Source organism: Copadichromis virginalis, linkage group LG7 (assembly GCF_057382275.1).
Source record: "Copadichromis virginalis isolate Kocher_CV1m ecotype Utaka linkage group LG7, C_Virginalis_male_GT1.1, whole genome shotgun sequence".
NCBI classification, from domain to species: Eukaryota; Metazoa; Chordata; class Actinopteri; order Cichliformes; family Cichlidae; genus Copadichromis; species Copadichromis virginalis.
This window is the reverse complement of record NC_140624.1, coordinates 3,764,078-3,785,816: the sequence shown is the minus strand read 5'-3', so window position 1 is coordinate 3,785,816 and position 21,739 is coordinate 3,764,078. Positions and strand designations below refer to the sequence as shown.

Genomic DNA, 21,739 nt, shown 5'->3' with positions numbered 1-21,739 from the left:
ACATGCTTTTTTTCGGGGGTTTTTAAAGACTCGAAAGGACTTGAAATTCAAAGTTTAAGACTTGTGACTTGACTCGGACTTTTACACCAGTGACTTGAGACTCGACTCTGACTTGCCTGACATTACTTGAGACTTACTTGAGACTTGCAAAACAATGACTTGGTCCCACCTCTGACAAACACTTCAAATACACCAAATAAAGGAGGTTTGTGTGGAATTTTTTATTAGTTAAGAAACTTCAAGATCAACAATCCAAAGTCCACAATTTTAAATGCCCTAAGTTTTAAGTGCTTTGTATTTGTCATGGTTTTATGGGCTGCAGGGACATTAATAATGAGTAATTTCTGCACTTTTCCTTTTGCGAATTATGTCCAAATTTATTTGGGCATGGGTTTTTTTTTTTGTGCTGTTTAAGTAATTGGCCAGTGTCATATTCACGAACATGTTTCCTTTTTTCCTTCTGGTTGTTTGCATCCATGTTCCCTCAGTCAAACGTCTCCCTAACTGCAGAAGAGCCGAGAGACTCGCGACCAACCACCATGTAATTCTATGTAAGTCTCAAGACATCAGAAAACACAGAATTCCTTGTCATCACCAAGACGTTTATTCAAAGTTTGGCCTCCTCTGCCGTGCATTTAGCAGATACAGAGAGCAGAGAGACTGCAGGCAGAAGAGACCTGAGCTGACGTTTGAAGGAATCTTTGACTCAGTTTTCTTCTTCAATCCTCTGCTGAACACATTAGCTCCGATCAGCTGTGGTTCTCATCAGAGGCACTCAGGCTGAGGATCAAATGTTACACTTGGGGAAAAAACCCCTGAAATAAACACACGCTCCTATAAACAGACACACTGGTTTATATACATGTGCAACACATCTAGACACTCGCAGTGGAACAACACAACTACAGTCCTGGGATTCATAGCTCAGGTTGTTGCGACAGATTCAGCTGTGTCTTCAATAAAAAGATTATAAACATCCTCTCGGGATATGTTTATAGGATTTGGGTGACAGATTTCACTGGAAAATCTTTAAATGGTTAAAATGATTCTTTATTTTTCTTTTTTCATGCCATTAAAAAACAACAACAAAGATATAAGAGAAAAATGTCCTTGCATCAGATTTACCTGCACATTCCTCTCTATATGCAGTCCTGAGGCCAAAAGGTGCACTTTTATATAATATATCTAATCAAGTATTGTACATATTCAGGATACTAGACTCAAAGATGATAATATAATCAATAATCAGTAGTATGCATACATGCTCTGGCAGCATTCACAAACAAATACACATTTTAAAACCTACAACCCCAGTGTCGAGAAAATCCCCAAACATAAAAACGTTTGCATGTTTGACACCTTCAGAAAATTAAGTAATGTGCCCTTAAGGCTGGAATCCCATTAATAAGCTGCATGTGTTTGCACTCTGGTAGTTTTTTGTACCTTGCCAGATACTAGTGAAAGTATCAGTAAAATAAGAACAACGAAACACAGCTAAGAAGAAAGGCAAACATGCATATTTTATATATTTTAATACTATATATTTATATATTTGGACTCTTACTGAGAATTCAAAGTTTTATCTGCTTCACACCTGCACATTTTAAATGAACCCAACATGCATCCAGATTTAAAAGGTTTGTTTTTAAAGTGTTCTTATTGGTTTAGGCCTCTGGTAAAGGCCTGGGAGCCTGAGGGTCCTGGGCAGTATCCTAGCTGTCCCTAGGACTGCTCTGTTCTGGACAGAGATCTCCGATGTTGTTCCTGGGATCTGCTGGAGCCCCGTGCCAAGCTTGGGAGTCACCGGACCTAGTACACCTAGTGCTCCGATTACCACTGGGACCACTGTTACCTTCACCCTCCACATCTTCTCGAGCTCTTCTCTGAGACTTTGTTACTTCTGAAGCTTCTCATGCTCCTTCGTCCTGTTCTACAAACCATTTCTTCCTTTTTCTGTATAATTTTAAATATTCCTTATGGTGCTTTCGTTCACTTATTTGTTGAGACTTTGTTAAGGATCAGGGTCTATTAAACAGTTTTAAACCATGTCTGGTTGTTGAAGTATCCTAAGGACAATATCAAGAGACAATATTACAAGATTGCTCAAGCAGAAGATCATTTCTGTGCCATAGAAAGACATAAATGTTCATTTTTGCAGCTTTTAAAGATTAAATACGACCCACAGTTATATTGTTCAGTGGAGTCGGTCCAGTACCAGCCATTATCGAGGCAGAGGTTAGGAATAACGAAGGTTTCAGTGATTTTCTCTGCAGTGGAGATGTTGATTCATCCGTGGAAAGACCTTGCTGCGGGTAATTTCATTATGCAGATGAGAAGGAGCGCCTCTGTGCCTGTGCTGAAAAGAACACGGGCGGCGTGCTGCTGGCAGCACACGTACGGCCTGGCACGGTAATCTGTATACCACCGCCACCGCAGTGATCTCCTGATCAGTTGCAGTTGTCCACTTTCCTTGGGTTGAGTTAACAGGAAAAATGGCATCCACAAAAAAGCCACAGCATTCCTCTGACAATGCCTATGTCTATATAGCATAAACAGATGGAAGATCTTGGCTAAGCTCAGCCTGGGCTTAACTTTATTCGAGGATCTATTGTTTTTCTTTTTCCTTTTTTGAAAGCTAGAGCAGGCTGCTGCTGTTCTGGCATCTGCTCCTGTGGAGAATTTGGTTCCTAAACAAGAAGAAAGGGAAGTTACCAAAGCCACCGTTGCTAATGATAAGAAAAATTCAAGAAGACATTTAATATTATACATTTCACAGTGTTACAATAAACCATGGGAATGGTTCATTTTCTCCATCATTCTCTGGTTTTCTGTTCTTGTAGACAGTTTTTATTGTTCTCCTTCCTTTATGTCTTTGGGCCATAAAAATCCCCTCTCCTTTTCCATGTTGGCTTTAAACCATTTCTGTTGTTGTGGCAGATGTTTTTATGCTTAAAGTCTATCAAATGTTAACAATGCAAACATATTCTTGCCAGCTTTTACATCATTAGCAGAGACGACTTGTAATATGCATGCACATTTTTTTAAAATCAGTTATTCTTCTATAGCTTGTTTTAATTTTCACATAGAAAATCACACGAATCTTTCTCAGAAAGATTTCTGGCTTTAAGGAAAAAAAATCCCTTCTTCGCCAGAGATCAAGACTTTCCTTCTCTACTTAAACTTGAGAGAAAAAGAGAAGAGCAGCACGCCTGACACTGCAGGAGGCATCGCGGTTCAAAGGAAGATGCAGAGTATGTGGATGGATTCCTAAGTTGGTTGTGGATACTTGTTGAGAAAAAGGTAGTGCAGATCTTCAAAAAACAGTTAAAGAACCTGAGGTTATGTACCTCTGATTTGGGCAAGTTTGTCCTAAAGATAATAGAAAGTGCTTTCTTCTCTGCTCACAATTTAATTGCTTTTTAAATTGGATCTGTTTCTGTCTATGTACCAGCGCCCCACGAAAATGTGTTGGAGAGAGAATCTATGTGAGAGAACTGTTATCGCCATATTTAGAAGCAGTTCAGTCTAATCTTCCTGACATCACACGAGCAGGTGCCTTAAATCTCCCAAAACCAGTGCTCAATACGACACCATCCACTGGAGAAAGTCCATCAAACTCCCTTCTCCTCAGTTTGAGTCAGAGTTAATGAGCCTGTCGTGTGGACAGACTTGCAAACTCTCCAGTGAAAAAGAGAACAACAAATTATATTAATTGAAATGCCACTCCTCTTCATTTGATGGACACCTTCCTTTTTTTTACCTCCACTCAGCATTATGTTTCCACTGATGCTTCCACCATCAGCTCTCAAGCGAAAAGTAATTTGCTCAAGATAGTTTACTGCTGAGTAAGCAGTGTCGAGATGATATTCGGAGCTCGTATCTCGAACTAATGATGTCATGTTGTCCCTGATTGCTAAAAAGCTGAGGTCTGATATCCTGCAGACAAAAGTGGGAGAACGCACGAGGAATAAAAGAAAGTTCGCATTCCTAACCCTGGTCAAGATAACATTTATTACATTCTGCTGATATTAAATGTTTTCTTATTTGATATTGTGCAGAATGCATATTCCTCCAAACCGTCCACAAAGTGGATTAAGCTGCTTGGCTTCATGCAAAGCCATACTTCAGAAAGCCTGCATTTAGTGTCACTTTCTGCTTTAACATGCTCACGTTTGCATCATTATTTTCATTCCATGCACGGGCGATTTGCGGCTCAGATGTGCCGTTGAACCTACTATTAGTCGTGTCCTTGTAATTTCTTTTACCGTCCAGGATCCGTACAGGGAGGTCTTCTTCTGTCACATACATCGGGCAACACTCCCGTTCCCTCCACCCTGCCAGGACACTCTTCTTTCTCTCATTCACCCCCAGACGCACATGTTTTAACTTTGGTGAAACATTTATATGTGTGACGCTGAGAACTAACCATCATATATATATATATATATATATATGTATATATATATATATATATATATATATATATATATATATATATATATATATATATATATATATATATATATCAAGTGAGTTATGTTCATAATGATATATTATGAATTTTATTTAAGGATCCAGTGATCAGAGGTGTGGTAAGTAATCTATGCGCTTTGAACCTGAAAATAAATGTATTTATGGACCTGATGAAAATAAATAAATAAAAAGGAGCATGAATAATCAGTCAACAGAGACTCTAAGCCAAAAAACAGAAAAACTTTGATCAGACTAATTAATTCCTGAAATGTATTACATCACAGTGTCCTGCTGCTGTCCTGTGAAAGGCTACATTGAAATGCTGCCCTGACAGATGGGGCTTGCCTATTGAAACAACCTTGAATCAACAGCAGTCGCCAGACTACTGACTTTGTCTGCAACACTTTTGCAATTATTCTTTTCTTCTCTTCTTTCTTTGCCGCTGGTCTAATACCTCCTTGTGTTGTGCAATATACTCTTAAAGGAAGTCCAAGAATCATGTTGACGGTCGTGATGATCATTTTAATTTCGAAATGCAATGTATTGTTTTTGGAAATGTAGAAACACGCTGGCCATGTAAAACTGATAATAAAAGACTAAGTCTGGGAGAGTTTAATAATTACCAGACACTGAATTTACTCATCATGAAAAAGAACACCCAGCTTTGTTTTGCTTGTTCACTTCTAAAGTGGCAATTTTGTGCAATCACGGGAAAATCATCGGAAATGTTCGGTATTTAGCTAAGGACAATGCATTCAGTTGTATATTAGAGGCTGAAATAATTTACCTTGTTTAGTCTTCTCACAGATATTCTTGGCCTAAGGGCCCTCTAGTGGTCGCTTTGGGCCCAGCTTTACAACTTTTCCGACCCTTGTTGAGGAGAAAGAAGTTCCTGAAAACACACTGTCGCGACTCATTGTTCAGGGTGGTAAACATATAATCTGCTCTTCACATCAAAAGCAGGAAAAGATTTTCCCGTCATCATTTATCTAAGAAAGTCAGTCTTTTAGGTCAAAGTGATCTCTGCTCTCACACCATCTTGTCATTGGACTGACATAAATTACAATAATGTAGCTTTTAATAAGTAACTGTTACCTTTTCTGTCATAAGAATCGTCATCAAGGCAAGCGCACGGGATGTGTGTGTCTGCTTCAGCTGCTGCTCCCTGTATGTCTACATGTGCAGCAAACTGAAGCCACATTTAAAGTAGAGGGAAATATTTCTTACAGCCAAGCAAGCCTGTGTTTCTTTAATTATTAATTCTCCTACGTAAGCAATAATAGCTGTAGCCAGCAAATATATTATATGTTATTGTCTTTTGTAGATATTAGATGAGCGCCACAGATTACAGTGACAGGTTTTATGAAATTTAATATGATATTCGTTCATGAAGCATACCCTCGAACTCCACTCTAAGGACCACCTTGACATTATGGACTACTCTTAGCGGTATTAAGTGACCCCTACCAGCGGTTCTCAGCCCCACCTAGTGTGATTTATCCCCTTTCTAGAGGAGGGGAGGTGCGCATGCGCTCGGGTTCTCTCAAACCACATGTGTTAGGAGCATAGCTGCGTCAAGTTTGCAGAAATGCGAAGGTTTGGAGCGGAAGGAAAGTAGATTAATCGTCCATATTAAATCTTAAGGTTTGACAGAAATGAAGTTATATTAGAAAACTAAATATTAATTATTAAAAGAGTAGGCTATATATAAAAATCCTATATGGGGGAGCTCACTGAATAATATAAAGCTTTGTTAAAATGAACCTCATGTGTGGTCAAAAAGCAGTTATGTGTCTTTTACGCCTTGTTTTATCTGCTCATCTACATCCTCACACTACATCGCAGGACTTTCATTAAATAAGGCTACCGTGTTCTTTTGTCAACCTTTAGATGCACTTGGACACCTGTTTTTGTTCGCGCTGCTCACTGGAAAGTTTATTTTGAAAGTCTACTCGGATGTTGGACAATTCCAGACTGTCTGACTTGACCTCTGTCTCAATCGCGACGTTTAGCCAGCAGCGGCCGCTGAGCATCAGAGGCTGATCCTCCTCTGTGTCAGGGAGGCGTGCTGCGTGTGTTGTCACAGATCCACGAAACGCTGCTCGTGTTTTATTTCCTGCCCAACTCTCAGCGGGATAAAAAGCTCTCGGGCTCAGACCCAACATGGGTTAGAAAGAAAGCCACCTATGGATTATCCACTTTGCGCACTTCAGCGAGGATGATGGGGGGGAGAGAATGGACTTGTTTTCGCAGAGACATCCTGACAAAGACGGGGACTGAGAGGGACTAGAAACCGGGACTCGCTGCTTCTCTGTGTCTCGCTTTGCATCTTTTTAATTTTCTTTATTTTTTCTCATTTCCCAGTTTGTTTAGTTTTGTTTTTGTTAGTATTTCCCCGCGCGCGTGCGAGGCAGAAATGTTTGCAGAATTGCTGTGCGGCGCCGTGGCTCTGGTCCTGTATGTCAACACTCTGGGCGCCGATTTCTGCTACGATGACAGGTACTTGAGTGAATGAATGACATCCAAACGCACGGTGCTGTATCCACTAGCAGGAAACCTCATCAGTTCTGTAGAGAAGCGATGATTTACAACTTGGAGGAAGGAGGCATTTCATTGCGTCAGCATCAAAACAGAGCGTTGTGTCTATCACTACAAACAGTCCGCTTGAAGGCAGGTATCACGTATCGGTAGTTTGTGCTCTGAGGAGAAGCTGAGTGATGGAAATGTCTCACTGCTTTGAAAGTCACTGTCAGAGTCCACAGTCCAGACACGTGCTTGTTTGTGACATGTGTGGCAGCTGCCTTGAAAGATAATTCCTTTGGGCTAATATTTCAACAATACAGCTGATCTGTCTTGGATCACAGCTTGTTGTTTTTCCGTAAGTTGAAAAGTGTAGTCAGGCAGCGCGCCCGTACGCCTCAGAAATAACTTCTTCAAAGTCTCAAGGTCTTGAGATGTGCTGGGGAATCAATTGATCCCAACAGGAAAAAAAACGTGCCTCATATCTCTGCAGCAGTTCCACACATGCACGAGTGTGCAGAGCGTTTTCTTATTCATTTACTTAAAAGAGGCAACGTTGTAACCCATTTCATTGGTTTGTGGGCTCAGTCGCTGTTATGCAGGGAAATGCATTACTCATAGCTGGCCTTTTGATATTTGATGGCTGAATGGTTGTCAGTGCCTCCGGCTCCTTACTCTCCATCCATTGCCTTGATGTAGGTCAGCTGCATGCACATTTTATGCTCCTATCACTGTATCAACATCCTATCAATATTACTACAGCCAGTATTCATAGTTGTCAGTCTGGGATGCTTTTTCTCTGAACAGAATATTGTGCAGTGCTGTGCATTTATTATATGTGTCTTAAAGAGTAAAGCACGCACAGAGAATACAGCTTAGTGTACAAACACTGAACGTGGTGTATTTCCTGCACATCTCTGCTCACTGCTCTGGATATAGAACATTTCCTGCTGAGCACATCCCCCCTGGTCTTTTTCTTTCTTTCTTTTTTTGCTGAAAGTGTGACACTTTTTCTTTTACAGTTGTGTGTTGCTGTGCGTTTTGCACTTGGTGCTTAGGTCGGGTGATTCACACACTTACATGATAGGAAGGTGGAGAGGTGAGAGCCGGCTGTTGGATAGCCCCTCCAAGTTTGAATGTAATACAGACGCCAAACCTTGATAATTCTATGAGGAGATGTTAACATAATTGTAAAATAATTATTTATTACCGCAGGAGTTTGGCTCCAAATTTTTTCTGGCTTTTTTGGTGAAACAGATGAGTGACCGAATTCGCCCATCCCAGCCGGGGTTTTGCTCTGACGTACAGTATTCTGTCTCTGACATCTTGTTCTATCTGTCACATCCAGCGTTATCTGTTTTTAACACCGTGTGTTCCAGGCTTGCAATTAGCAGCCGTCTCCTGTCCCCCCCCTGGGCTCCACCGAGAGCGAGGAGGGAGGAGAGAGGAAGGGTGTGTGCGGCGGTGCTGTATCATTTTAAGTACAACAGTCCTGGGCATACAAACTGATCTGACTTGCTAATGCTGGGTTAGGTTTGAAAAAAGATGATGTCTTTATGCTGTCATTATGGAAAATACTAAATTTGTAATGGCAATAAATCAGACTTCGAGCTTGCCATTACTAAACACCCTGCAGCCTTTAGAGTGGATTTATTTAAACTGTGACACTAATTTATGCATCATTCAGATATTGTTTTTCATAAACTAAAAGGACACCAGAGTTACAGAATATAACGACGGCATGCCCCAAAATAAAGATTTATAGCTTCGATTGAACTTTTTATGGTAAACAGCTGAGGAGAAAAAAATAAATATAGCTGTTTTTCACAAGGCGGCATTGATTCCTGTCGGTGAAAAGATAGATTGTGTTTCTCCTTTGCTGCTGGCTGTGAAACTAATGCCCAGACTTAAATCAGTTTGTGATTTAAAATCAAAATTCAAGATTGCAGTGTGCATAAAATGCCTGGGAGGCACAAAGATGCCATAGAAGAGACACCTGAGGATTCATAGTCGCTTTGTAGCAGTGCTTTTTTTGTTTTCTTCAAATTCATTCTTCTCATGGTATCAGGAGTGCCTCGGTCACATGCGTCTTATCATATGTGTGTTCAGTGGTTACACATTAATAACTTTATGCCTGGTAACCAAGGCGGTAACCAAGGAAGTTCACATTTAAAAGGAGAGGGGAAAATTTTGTTTACACATGTTTAATTATTTTTGTCCAGAGTCTAAATAAAATAATTCCATGCAAGTCAGTTTTCTGACCCTGCAGCCGGTAATGCCCCTCATTTGATACGAATGACAGCGTGGAGAAGCGACCTGCTCGCCACGGCCAAATTCCCGCGGGGAGGGGGCTTTTCCTTTCCCTCCCTGGGACACAGTCATCATTAGCACATACACAGCTTTGACACCTGTACTGGAAAATGGGAATCATACGTCATGTAGTTCATATCAGCACTGCTGCAATCTACAGTTAGGGCTGAGCGAAGGAATGGGAGAGCTCAGATAAACGTCAGACGAGAAATACTGGTGCAATATTCTGCGGCTCCCTGTAAGCCGTGTGCACCAGGAACTCGCGTGATAATGAAAAGACCTCCGTGGTTTGATTGCAGGATTCTTTTATTCGGTTATAAAAACCTGTTGAGCGCAGGTTAATCAAGGTGACGGTGTTTTTAATGAAGCTTAAAAAGCTGCCAACTTCTCCATTTAGTAGCTGTAAACACTGGACTGTTTTTAAGATATATTTCACCCCCCAAACACACACACACACTGGCTTTATGGATTATTGTTCACTGTCAGGAGTTTGATGGATGTGATGAACTGCACCCACCTCATTTTTCCAGCCTCGTGTTATGGTGTACAATTTGACTGTGTGAGGATGTGTGAAGGTTGTGGGTCACGCTGAAGGACGCAGCCTCCCTGGGCATGGCCAGTGATTTATAATGGTCAGACAGTTGGTAACGGCGAGTCATCGTACAGCTCCACGCACTGAAAGTTTTATTAGAGAAGTTGGGATTGAGGGCAGAACCAAAAGCTGCTTTGCTGAGGCAGTTTATGTGAGGTTTGGGTGGTGACTCATGTTGACACCACCCAAATGTTATAGTAAATATGGTGAAGGAAAAAGAAACTATTAAATATTTGTTTTTAGTTCAGATTAATTCAAGTTTTCTTCAAGTTTAACTTCAGAGACGTGTAGACAACCTTAATCTGGCCTCTGAGGTGGAGACCAGAATACTTTGACCTACCTGCCCCAGTATAGGCTTGTCCATAGCTGTCTCTTCTTTGGCACAGTGTCACTGCAGTGATCTTGAACCCTACTCTCATAGCCTATACTGTAGGATTGCTGCTTAGCATTGTGGTTATCTTGAGGGCCCAAGGGCGGCAACCCAGCAGCCTGAATATCTCTTCTTTTTTTCCCAGTCAGGGTTTCTTAGCCTGCGCCCTGTAATTATCGTCCTGCCTGCAGAGAGGGACTCACGACATGGTTTCGTAGATGTAGCTACGCTGCTGTTTCTCTCTGCATCTTTTTTTCCCTCCGTCTCTCTTCCTTTCAGCTACCCCCCCAAAAACCTTTAGGCCCCCGGCTTCTATCATCCAGCGTCTCCAGATGGTCTCGTTCGGTAAGCAGTTTAGGGTTTTTCTCCCATCACCAGTTTCAGGGGGAGCATTTGAAGTGGATTCAAATGTAGGTTGTTTGTTGCTTGTAGTTGCCAGGATGGAGACATCAGAGTTCATGCTGACAGTCAGTGAAGATAGACAAAATAATATAATGCATTAAAACTCATGTATTTAGTTTTTCAAAGGGGCCATAATCACTGTTTAGAATAGATCGAATCTGTGTAATGCAACCAAAATGACAAACGTGCACATAATTATCACCTGACTCTGTGATACACAGAGCTTTCCAGCATTTTTCAACTCATCATTTATGTTACGGCCTTCAGATTAGCTGCTTTGATTCATTCTCACCGCTCTTATATGGTTTTCCATCACAACAGATTCATATTCCTCGATTGCTTTTCCCAGCACCAAGTATCAGACTGAAAAAGTGAGGCAGAAATAATATTGGAGTCAGGTTTCCTCTATTCCCGAACAATTCAGTTGAAGAAAATTAAAGCTCTTCTGTGTAAATGTGAAGAACTCTTTAATCTGTTAGTTTTAGGTTGCAGTGCTGTTCTGTTAAATTCAGTTAAATAAAACTTTACATATTAAGTCTTTTTAACTTAATGTCCTTTAACGGGAAAGAGTTCTCCACTCAGCCAGGGCTTTTCTAACATGTGGTAAACATTTACACGTGTTAGAAAGCATTAAAATAGACCCAAAAAATCATAGGTCTGTTTTTACCAAAGCTGTGATCTTTTCCTAAAACTAACCTAATCCTAACCCAGCAGTCATAGATGCAAACAAACATGAACCCCAATCTCCTGGGTCAAAGTCCTTCACGTTTGACTTGAAAAACTCTGTGATCTTGAAATTTTATGGACATTAACATATGTAATGATTCTTATCTTCAAAGTTATCGCAAATATATTAGAACAAAAATTTAAAAAAGGTATATTGCAAATTTAAATCAAGTTAAGGATGCAAAGAATTCGTTTTAAAAAAGCACAGATGAAAGAGCTGTAATGGTTTTCTTCAGTGCGACTCTGTTGTCAACGGTAAGAACCTTGGGTCCTGCATTTCCTTCCTTCGACTGCCAGACTGTATAATCTGCTGGCAGGATAGGAAGGAGACATGTGGGAGGTATCCTACTCACTCCTGGTGGCTCCACACTTTCTCTAATAAATATTCTAGCAGGAATGTTTCTGATTATCAGTTACAGATTTTTAGCTCCAGTGTGAGTCTGTTGACATTCCACGTGTGAGCGCTGCCAGTGTGCGGTGAATGTGACAACTTTTTGAAATCTTCATTACAGTATCTCTCAGATTTCCCTTCAAATGTACCAGAAAGAGAAAAGGAAGAAAGAAGATTCTTCTTTTAAAACATGACTCCTTTACACCAGCGCGGAAAGATCGGCTCACTTTCAACCACAGAAAGATTGGATCTCAATTTTCCCAAGTTCTCGTTTTCCAACAGATAGCCAGTGAGGGTAGAAATTGTTATTTTCTCTCTCACCACAATTGCAAGATAAGCTAGCCTGGCAGAAATTCGTTTGTTTCTAAAAATACCATTAATGAGGGGTTCTGATATGTTTCTTTTCTTTCCAACAAAACCCCACAGAATTGCTCGAAGCATGCGTCTTGGATGGAGTGAGTTCATATTCAGGGTAATAGGAATCAGCTGAGTAGAAACGATGCTACTCTCACTCCTACACACTGTCGTTGGGCCCAGAATATGGCCACGCTGCATCTTTGTTACTGCACCGAAACTCCTGAAGTTCATTTAAAAAATGTTGGCTCTTATGTTGCATTCACTGTGGTGAGGACAGAAAGGGGGGAATAAGACAGAAAGACCTGCATATCTGTAAACATGCAATGGAGACTAAACTTGAGAAAGCGTTTCATTGGTGGATGTCCTAACATGTAAAAATGCACACAAAGAATATTCTGGTGGTTGAACCAGTAAAAAACATTCAGCAAACGGTCGTGTGGTTGTGGCACGGCAGGACCTGCTGATGCACTGAATGCTTCAGCCACAACTTCCTGTACAGCATTTGCGGTCTGAGGAAGTTTGGGATTTTTTGGAAACTTTTTTTTCCCCACAATGCTTTGTGTGACTTCTTGTAAACCACTAACTGTTAATTAAATACAAAGCAGATTTCAGCAAGACGGATTAAGAATCAATTTGAATTTAATGCTGTGAAATTTGGTTTTCGTATTCATGGTCTTTAGAGGATAAATTCTCAATTTTGCCAAGACTTGTGTATTCTCCCCGTACCTGCACGGGCGCTCTCTTGGTACTCTGCCTTCCTCCCACAGTCCAAAGATGTGCATGTTAGGTTAATTGTTTATCCTAAATTGGTCACGGGTGTGAATGAGAGCATGAAAGGTTTTCTGTCTCTCGCTGACAGACTGGTGACCTGTCCAGGGTGGACCCTGCCAGCTGGGATAAACTCCAGCCCAGCATTTAGTTCATAGCATTGTTGTTCTGTGAGTATAGCCTCAGAAAACAATGACAACAAAGTGGCCTTGAATTTCTCTTACAACTATTAAAATATCCAGTAGAGCAGGGCGATATGACCAAAAATATTTATCACGATATACATTTGAAAATTGGCGATAACGATATAACTGACGATATAATTGATACGAAATACTTTACAACTCCACAACTTTATTAGTGCAAAAAAACCCCCATCAATGTATTTTCACTTAAACAAGCAAATTCCTCGCTGACAGTTTAACCAAAAGGCATTTCCAGTGGAAACTGGCCGACATATCCTCAGCATAACCATGTATAATATCCACAAAACCTAAAAAGAGGTTATACACACACAATACGGTAATATTATGTTGAAGCACAGTGCGTATCACTCCGCGAGGTGCCTGCCTACGACAGCCGTGATGCTCCGACAATCCATCAAGCGGTGCGGCTTCGTAGCTTAGCAAAGTCGTACTAAAACATTTGACAGATTTTCGAGCGCCGTGCACATAAAATCGTTTCGAGGTCAGTAAACACAACCAGAGTTCATACATAAGGCACACGGGATTATAAGGGGCACTGTCGACTTTCAGAAAAATCAAAGGATTGATTTTAAGTGTGCCGTATTTTCCAAACAACACGGTAATAACGACGGCCCGCTAGCATGCTCTACCAAAAATAGTGCTTTGTTGTGTATCTGACGCACGAAAGCCAAACCAGTTCCACACCACTGAAGCTGCAGCATTTTTACAAACCAATTCTGGTTCATCCATTTCATTCAACGATCCTCTTTCGCTCTTCTCATTCTGCGTCGCCGTCATGTGTGTATGAAAACAAAGGCACTGCGCATGTGCGGCAAGTTTATCGCCGCTCGTCATCCACGCCTCCCGCTCTTCAACCCCGATACTGTGTGTCTGATCACATGCCCTTCCGCCAGGCAACGTAGTGCCGTACAACAGCGGAACAAACAAAACAAATCGTCTTACGATATGACAAAAATCATGCACAATCCATAGAAAAGCCGCACCTGACTAAAAGCCGCAGGGTTCAAAGCTTGTGCAAAAAGTAGCGGCTTATAGCCCGACAATTACAGTAAATGCACTTAAAAAAGCTGCTTGTTTAAGTGGAAATACATTGATGTTTTGGGGGGGGGTTTGCACTAATAAAGTTGTGGAGGTGTAAAGTATTTTGTCTCGTGTCAATTATATCACCAGTTATATCATTATTAGGGCTGAACGATTATGGAAAATAATCTAATTGCGATTTTTTGCCCCAATATTGCGATTGCGATGCGATATGCGATTATTTTTTAAGGTCTTTGTCTTCTGTATTATTAAACAAAGACAAGCAATACATCATATAGTATGGCCAATACTATATTACATTAATTTTAAACTGTTCTTTCCTGGAAGACAGACCTCTGTTATGATGACATGAGGTGATGCATGAATTGATGACTGACATTTTTATTTAACTTCTTCAATCACAACAGTATATTTGAACATACACAATAGTTTATTTTTAGCTTACAAACATCTGAGCATAAAGTGCTGACAAGGAACCCTGGTGTAAACATTAAAATGAAAGTCAGTACAATGTGCAGATTGCAGAAATATACATAAACAAAATCAGTGGCTTTACCACACTCAGTTTTTCGACATCTGTGAACTACTAGACAGTCATTCAATTAAAAAATAATATTAAATAAATAAAACTAATAAATAAAAAATACACACATCTTACTGATCTCTGCAGTCAGTAACATTACACATAAAGTGCAAACATAATAGCAATTGTATAAACACACACACAAACACGCCTTTAAAATTTAAAGGCGTGAAATTGGACGGTCTAGTTCTGATTAGCGTCACCGCTGTCTCGGTGGAGTTTAATAAACTCGGCCGTCTGCTTCTTGCCATCTAAAATATAACCAGACACTGGCGTAAATTCTCGACTGTCTCATACTTCTGTTTAATAAGTTTTCTGTTTGACGTTTAGTCAGCTGTGTGAAAACCAAGGAGGAACCCACCCGGGGGATTAATAAAGTTTTATTTTATCTAATCTAATAACTTTAATCTCAGCCAAACCGATTTACTCACGAACAAACAAAACACTGAAAAAAGCCCAACAATAACATTTTTAGGTTGTCTAAGTGACTTATATATTACGTTTAACCCGAGCAGCGAAACTCCGCGGTGATCTGAAAATGATGTGCCGGGAGTTGTGCCGTTCTCGGCCGCATCAGTAACCCTCGAGCTCCCGGCTAGCTGTCGAGCTGGTGGGTAGCAGACGCCTCTGAAAACGTCGACGCACTTTTGCAAATATGGGATATCTTGATAAACCGAGCAGATATTTGATGTTTACACAACTACTTTCTCGCCTGAAAATATGTTAAAAGTTTATTTTGTGACCCAGAAAGATTAGTATGAGTAATTTTAAAACTCAGTAGCGGCCGCCATTGCTGGAAACTGGAGTTTGGCTGGGCCGCGCTATGAATTCTGGGATATGGTAGTAATTTGGACAGCCTTCGGCGCGTCGCTGTGACGTAATCGGTCTACAAATGCGGCCTCAGGAGGATGCAGCCCATGAATTTGGACATGTCCAGAGTATAATCGCAGCCTTTGCGGTTAGAAAATTGCACTTGATCATGTCGCGATATTATCGCAAATGCGATATATCGTTCAGCCCTAATCGTTATCGCAAATTTTCAAATGTATATCATGATAAATATTTTTGGTCATATCGCCCTGCTCTAATTGTTACTAAATCTGATTAGGTTGTGCACACCAACAAGGCTGTAATGCTAAACCAGGTTTTTTTAAACCTAATATGTAATCCATCTTACACAGGGAGCATGCTCCTTCCTCGCTTCTGGACACACACAGGTCCAGATGGTGTCTAGACGTTGGAGAAACACGATACATACATGAGTCTTAAATACCTCTAATAGTTGATATGCTCCTAATCAAATGGCACGCTGTGATATCTGCATGCTAAAATGAAGGGAATACATTGTCTCATTGTAAGATTGAAGCTGATAATGAATATATAGCATGCCCACGAGTCCTTGAAAGCCACCTCTGTGCTCTCACCAGGCCAGATCGAGATACTTTATAGCTACTTTAAAATAATCAGGCTCTGAAGCAGGGTAATCACCCAACTGCCATGCAGTGGGATAAAAAATGGTCCATATGTAGCTGTCGGGTGTGCTGCCTGGTGGTGGATTGAGGCATTAGAGATCAGTTTTTAGAATACAACACAAGATGATGACCATAGTCCACTTTGAGTATTCTCATTGTCTCGGCTGGCTGTTTAATTAAAGTTGACAGACTGTCTTGCTTAATAGATCTTGCACGCACAGTGTACTGCAGACAGAACCACACACACACACACACACACACACACACACACACACACACACACACACACTAATTGCCTTAAACAATGTGTAATACCAGTCTAAATCCCACCCACGGTCAGTTTTGTGTGGCAGACATTCACGACCACAGTTCAGTGATGTGAGAAAGGCATTAACGCTGCCAAGAATCAGCGCATCGATTGGTAAAGGGCAGCTATAGGTTTTGCTGCCGTCGTTGTAAATATGTCTCAGATGATTAAACTCTGTTGGGCTAAGTTGGCAATGGGTCTAGACAAGGGTTTGGATTTCCAGGGCTAATGCTGGCTGATGGCTCTTAAGCCACGGCCACTCTCAGGCTCTTGGCTCTCTTCATATTAATGGGATTAACAGCACTATGGATGAGGGCGTGTAAGCAGAGAACCCCGAGCTATTAGAAACAAAAACTTCCCTGTCCCCCATATCCAACAGGGATGCTATAGTTTGGCCTTTTCATCAATGAAGAGGAAAAGGCTTCTTTTCACTGTGCCTCACCATCTCTGTGGCAAGAAGCACTGGCTCATTTCGATAAGGTTATGACACAAGTTGGCCGGTTCAGAGCCAGCACCTTTGTTCGTTGTAAAAAGAAAGCTTTGTGTGCTCCCTCTGTTCTCCCTGGACCCAGTGAAGGCGACCATTTGTCGCCAAATAGAGGGGAATTAATCCCCGTTTGTGTTGTCCTGTTGTTTATGAAGGACAAAGAATCAAGACCCCAGAGGTCACTGTTTGAACAGAGCAGAAAACTGCTGCAGCATTGTGCACCAAACCTGTCAGAACCAATTGGGCAATCCCATTACGGCTGTACGTGCTCTGTTACATGCTCTCAAAGTTCTGGCTGTTCTCAAGTGGTAAGAAGACAGAGGAATGAGGTCAGAGGATTCACGGTTGGTGATCCCAAAGAAGCCCGACTGTTATGAATATGCCAGCTAAATTATCCAGTGTCTTGGTTGTATTGCTGGAAAATCACGTCTGTCAGTGCACTCGTGACTTCCAAACTGAATACGAGTCACCTGCTTAAACAAAGCTGCCAGATACAGTAGGTTCATTTATTTGTTTAAATTGATCATCATAGCAGTTACAGTGTTTGTCATTTTCGAACCATGTTTTAATAATGAACAAAGTTCATTAGTTCAAAGTAAGAAAAGTTCATAGTCTAAGGGTTTTTTCACACCTATAGTTCTTTTCAGCTGATGAGTTAGTAAACTTGTAGCTTTTCTCTGTGGTTTGTTTTCACACAGAGAAAAATCCAAGTGAATTCCACTAAAAATTACAGTGTGTGAGAATATTTAGAAAACACAGAATTTATGTTCATTTCATGGCTGCTAGCCTGCACAGAGCGTAACACATCTATAGTACTTGTAATGTACACCTGGTAGTCGCTTCAAATCGAGGTCGGATCACGTTCAAACGAAGCGCACCGGAGTTCGAGCTGAGCCATACCATCACCACGTCCTGTAAAGGGTCTGGGGCAGTTGTTTTGGTCCACTCCCGAGTGCTCAGAAGCGAAAACCAACCCGAGTTCAATTTAAATGCACTAAACACGGGTAATGTAGATGCCAGTGCTCTAACTACATTATTGCTAAAAAAAAAGCAACATGGTATTAAGCATTGTTTTCAATAAATTGCATGCTCAAACAAGTCTTTTGTCTCACTCCCCTTCCTTCTCGGTGCATGTTGACGGTCAACTTGGAACCTTGTTAAGATCCAACCATGCAAAATAAGATTTTTTTTTGCCATTTTTCAAGTTGTCTTAAACCTTTGATCGGGACTGTATTTTGGTTCCGATGTTTGTGAATCAACCTTTGCTGCATTTAGATGGTGTGTTTGAGCAATGCTCCGTTGCTTCAGTTATTTTAACATTGCAGGGTTGAGGATTTCTGTCTGCTTCTCGTCAGGTTCAGGTTCATTCCTTTAAGGGAAACAAGTGTTAGAAATCCTCTGACTTCTGTTATTATTGTGGTTTAAGTGGTTTTCACATATGATTACAGTATCTGGTGTTTCCTAAGTGTAGTGAGTGAGTCAGATGCAGTGCAGTAGAGCCTGTGGTCTGGCCGGTTGAGCTACTGTGGGTAACCTGCTGCAGCTGCTGTTCCCCCTGGACCTTTAACACTGGGACTTAACAGAAGCCTTTTGTGGCACATATTCTGAAGTTGTGTGCTGTTTGCCATTGAGCTGAGGTTGTACGGAGGGCAGATTATTGCACAGTTCAGATGAGAAAAAGGAAAATGAGAAGGACTGCTTGTTTATGAGTTGTTGCACTCCTTTTCTATATATGTGGATGGAGAAGCTGACAGAGCAAATTGGAGACTGAATTCTTGCGGACCCGGACAGTCCCAGCAGTACGAGTTGCCTCCTCCCTCTCTCTTCCCTCACTTCCTACCTCTTACCAGACCACAGCAACTGAGGAAGCACATCTTTTCACAAGCTGCCTCTAATTGATACTGTTGAGCCCTGGGAACCCAGAGTGTGGTTTTAGCGCTCTGAAAAAATGCGTGCAAAGCACAACAGCCTGCAGCATGCCACCCTCTGGGACACCACAGGTTATTTACAACCACACGACCAGTCTGGTCCAGGACCTCATATAATTTAAGTGAATTAAAAAAGGGGGGAAGAAAACTCCACCACACTTGGATGTGGCCTTTGCCAAGCCTTTCATCAAATAGCTTCACTGGGAGAGGGCAAGAGTTGAATCCAATCCAGAGCTGTAATCTTAGCCTTGGGGGGCTGCGCTCTAAATAGTTGTGTGCGATACGAAACTCCATACAAGATAAAGAAGTAGGTTCCTACTCTTTTTTTCTGTTGGTACATGTGCCCTGAATACTTTGCAGCTACACCTGCAAAGTATTCAGGTTATTTTCTTTATTTTTTTAAATAAATGATTTTCTGTATTTTGAATATAGCTGCGGGGCCATCAGGGGCATTTCTTTTTAATTTTCTTTTTTGTGTTTGGACATGTAAAGGTGGAATTACCAAATCCAATCGAATGTGGTGTGAAATGACTGCTTCTAATGTAGCTTGTCATGGCTCGGTGAGGCAGACGAGTCTGACATCTCTCCAGATGGAGAACAGCTTGTGTTGTATAGTATTTCACGCGCGGGGCCAAGTCTGTAGTTCACTGTTTCTCTCTGTCGTTGTGAACACAATCAACCCGGTGACTGATTGATGGGATCGTGATTGTTTACAGGGTTGATTTCGGCGGTTTATTTTGGCTCGCGGCGCTGACCCTCGGCATTTGCGGCTGAGGTGTTTCTCTTCAACTTTGACCTTTTACGTGTGCGACTTTCGTTTTTCAGCCGTTCTGCCGAGTAAGGTCTTCATCTTCACCACGAGGTGGACTCGCACAGTTGGCACAGGTTTATTCCTGGTCAGCAGAGAAACATTTAGTTTAGCAAAGGTGTCCAAGACAGCTTTTCCCCCCTTTCTCCAACCACAGAGAAAGAAAACCACCATATCAAGCTCTCAATACTAAGGCAGTAAATTGAAGTCTGACTCTGGATTGTGAAAGTGTGGTGGTAAGTCTACATTTTTTTGCTGTGTGCAGGTCTTTTTCTGATTTAACTATGCAGTGCCTTATAATACTTACCTGATGAAATGTCAAGTGTGCCCCAAACCAAACCCCTTAGTGGCTTCTCCAAAAGAGTCCAGCATTTACAGAAGACCCACTTCTTGCCACCACATGAAGCTTACTGCGCCGTCTCGCAAAAAGACAAATGAGAAGAATGACAATTTTAATAAGAAATGTCTTGAGGCAAGTCAATAAGTGAGAAATCTTATCCTTTTGGCAGATTTCCTTCACTTGTGTAAAGAAAAATGCATTATCAGAACTGAACATGAGCACTTTCACTGCTTCCACCGTTTATTTGATGTAACGCCTAAACATTTCCTAATTAATTATACCCGTCGCTCTACTTTAACTGATAAGATTGGTGACTCTTAAACAATGCGAGTAAAGTAGAGCGAAAGTAAAGCAGGCAGGTAACCTACCTTCCTGTGCGCTCCATTGAGACGTGGCCCCTTTTCTTTGAGGAGAATAGACCTTGATTGGTGCTTCTGTTTTCTAATTGGCTAAACAACACATTCTGAAGTGCTGATTGTCCACAGGAACCCACCAGTTCATTGAGAGGTTATTGATTCTTAGCGAAGAGAAAAAGAAAAATCCTCCCATAGTTTCCCTGCGAGTGCCACAGACGGATGGTGCTTATTACATGAATAAGGATGTCGTTTGTTTCTTCCTCCAGCCGGTGCAAATCGTATTCATTCATTCAGCGAAGTGTAACCCTGCAAGGTAAAAATTACCTACTTATATTTCTGTTGCCTGCAGCGTCACAGTAGCCTACGTCTCCATTTAACACGTGTGGTCATTCCCCCTGTTTTTTTATGGCTTGATCCAAATAGACGCACTAACATGAGAATGTAAAATAATCTCTTTTGTGTTTTGCGTGTGATCTGTTGCATGTAGCCAACAATTATAGGTCAGATTTATAAAGGGGATTACTGTGTATCTGATACTTTACTGTTGGAGACGTTTGGCGGTAAATCCTGTGGATGAATGATGGATGCCAGTTGTCACTATGAACAGATGAGTTGGCAGGAACACACGCTGGCATGTTTTCCTGCTCAATGAGTTTTTAATTTGCGGTAACGACTTGACATCGGCAAATTATGGGTATTTGGAAATCAGAAAATCAGACCTCTGTGAAGGAGCGAAACAACTGTTTCATATACCTGATAGAAGAGTGCCGATAAATTGCTTGTTTTACTTTCATGCAGCTTTGTTTTTCTTCTTCATCTTTTTTGGGGCTTATTAAAATATATTATTTAGGTCCAGCTTTCCTTAAACAGGCCGACTTTTATAAGTACACAAAATACATAAAAGAAGGTGTCAGGGTAAGAAAAAGTGACATGAAGCATTAGTCAGTACAGCTTCCACTTTTTCTACTGAGCCGCAGTTATTAGACACAATTTGCCTTCATGGCTAGTTTATAGTATTTATTTGTTTAACACATATAATTATCCCTGATTCTCAGTTTGGCTATTGTTGCACATTTGTATTGTTTTCAGTGTAATTGGCTGTTGTTTTCATAGGCACTTTGTGTTTTACACTAAATTACAAACTTGGCTCTCACTCCGTGCAATTACAATTTCCCCTTTGAGAGCCGTGATTAAGCTATGCTTGGGCTCCAGACAAGGCAAGCTTTCTTATTGCAATAATCCAAAAAAAATCTAGATTTTACATGGAAATAGAAATTATTTAGAGTAGAAATATGAATGAAA

General features: G+C 41.1%; 1 protein-coding gene across 1 annotated transcript in view; it reads left to right on the top strand.

The window, feature by feature from the left end:
• Positions 1–6,497: 6,497 nt before the first annotated feature.
• The window catches only part of tmtc2b (transmembrane O-mannosyltransferase targeting cadherins 2b), an 82,997-nt gene continuing 67,755 nt past the window's right edge, over positions 6,498–21,739 (top strand). The window contains exon 1 of the mRNA XM_085461236.1: positions 6,498–6,972. Within this exon, the coding sequence (XP_085317362.1) occupies positions 6,890–6,972 (83 nt within the window). The 5' untranslated portion in view covers positions 6,498–6,889. The remainder of the gene's footprint in view (positions 6,973–21,739) is intronic.